Source organism: Aplysia californica, unplaced genomic scaffold (assembly GCF_000002075.1).
Source record: "Aplysia californica isolate F4 #8 unplaced genomic scaffold, AplCal3.0 scaffold00436, whole genome shotgun sequence".
In the NCBI taxonomy this organism is placed as follows: domain Eukaryota; kingdom Metazoa; phylum Mollusca; class Gastropoda; order Aplysiida; family Aplysiidae; genus Aplysia; species Aplysia californica.
Window position 1 is genome coordinate 350,775 of NW_004797706.1, and position 1,562 is coordinate 352,336.

General features: G+C 39.7%; 1 protein-coding gene across 1 annotated transcript in view; it reads right to left on the reverse strand.

Annotated features, from left to right (window-relative positions):
• Positions 1-1,562, reverse strand: part of LOC101847280 (arylsulfatase B) — a gene marked incomplete in the record, with an annotated part of 17,529 nt that overhangs the window by 2,594 nt on the left and 13,373 nt on the right. Inside the window, 1 exon segment of the mRNA XM_013086114.2 lies at positions 1,366-1,562. Within this exon segment, the coding sequence (XP_012941568.1) occupies positions 1,366-1,562 (197 nt within the window).

Here is a 1,562-nt window from a genome sequence, read left to right on the forward strand (position 1 = left end):
GTTTGTTGTATTCCATCAAAAACCTGTCAGTTCTTTCCTCCACACATCCACAAACAACAGAGAACTTTGCTTCACAGGGCATCAACATGATACAGAATCAAACAAAATTTTAATTATTTGAGCTTTAAAAGGACACAGGCCAAATCCATTTTCTTTTAGGCAGACAGGACCCAGGTTTGTAAAAAAAAAAAAAAAACATCTGTAATAAATCATATAAATAAAGATCATTTTTATAGTATAGTGCCCAGTCCTGGTGGCTGAAGGTATTTTACAATAAAATCAAATCTAAATATTGGCAGCTTCCACACTAACGTGTTTCAGGCATACTGACCCATTCCCTGTACAACAATCCTTTCCAATATGATATACTAGCAAGGTACCCGTTCCATGAACGGACTCAAAAGAATCGATCATCAAATCATTGAGGAACAATGCGCACTGCTTGTGAACGGAGGCCTCACTTGTTTACAATGGCATCTTAGAAGACGGGCTTTCCCAAGATTAGATCTAAATGAAACTAATGAAAAACTGAAAATTAAACTACAGTGACTTCAGACTCCTTATTATAACTGTGCACCCTTTAATTGATTCTGAACCACCGTTAATTTTTTCAAATTCGAAAGCTAAGTGGTTCGAAAGTTTTAGGCGACCAAAGTGATAAACTTTCATAAATATGATATATTTAGGCACACCCCTAATCTGACAAATATACAAGAGACAACCGCTGTGACTGCCTATCACACTTGGTGTTTATAGAAGAATCAAACTACATTCTGGGAAAAAAGAACTTAAATTAATGTGTCACGATGCAGTGGGAATCAGGTGCTCGTCAATTTTTGGGCATATGGAGTTATTGGTATCATCTTAACGGTTGTTCATTTGCCTTGCTTTTGATGAAAAAATATCCATTTATCTTGAATAGAAGTCGAAATACTTGAGATTGAAGGAGGTGGGGTCGTCTGGTTTCAGAAGAAAAATTAGCGAGAAAATGGCCGCCAAAGTATGGGGACTTCAAAAGCTTAAGAGTCCTTAGAAACTGCAAATTTACAGTTTTGTGCCTTTACTTTAATCAACGTTTTTCTGTAAAAATCCACACATAAAAGTGTTTTTGAAAGGACATACAAAATGTTGAGCCAAAAAACAAAAATTCAATAAAATTACCAAACTGGACGAAAAATGCCCATTTCTCGGATTTCATTATTTCGACGAGCGCCTGATTTCGCCACGATACATCACAAATGGGTCTATCCACCAGCTTCAATCCAATCAACAAAGGAGCCTATGTTAAGGACAATGGGAGGGAATTTCAAAGAAGAGAAGAAAAAAAGCTACTAAAAGTTTATTTTGACTGATCGTGCCCCATACCTGATGGTGTCCCACTGGTCAACTCCGTCCAAAGGCTTCGTTCCGTTGAGGGAGCCCTGTGCCAGGCCCACCAGCGTGGGGAACCAATCAGAGACGTGGATCAGCTCTCGGTTGACCACTCCACTGACCGGAAGCCTCCCGCCGGAGACAAAACCCACACCGTGGAACCCACCCTCCCAGAGAGAGGCCTTCCAGCC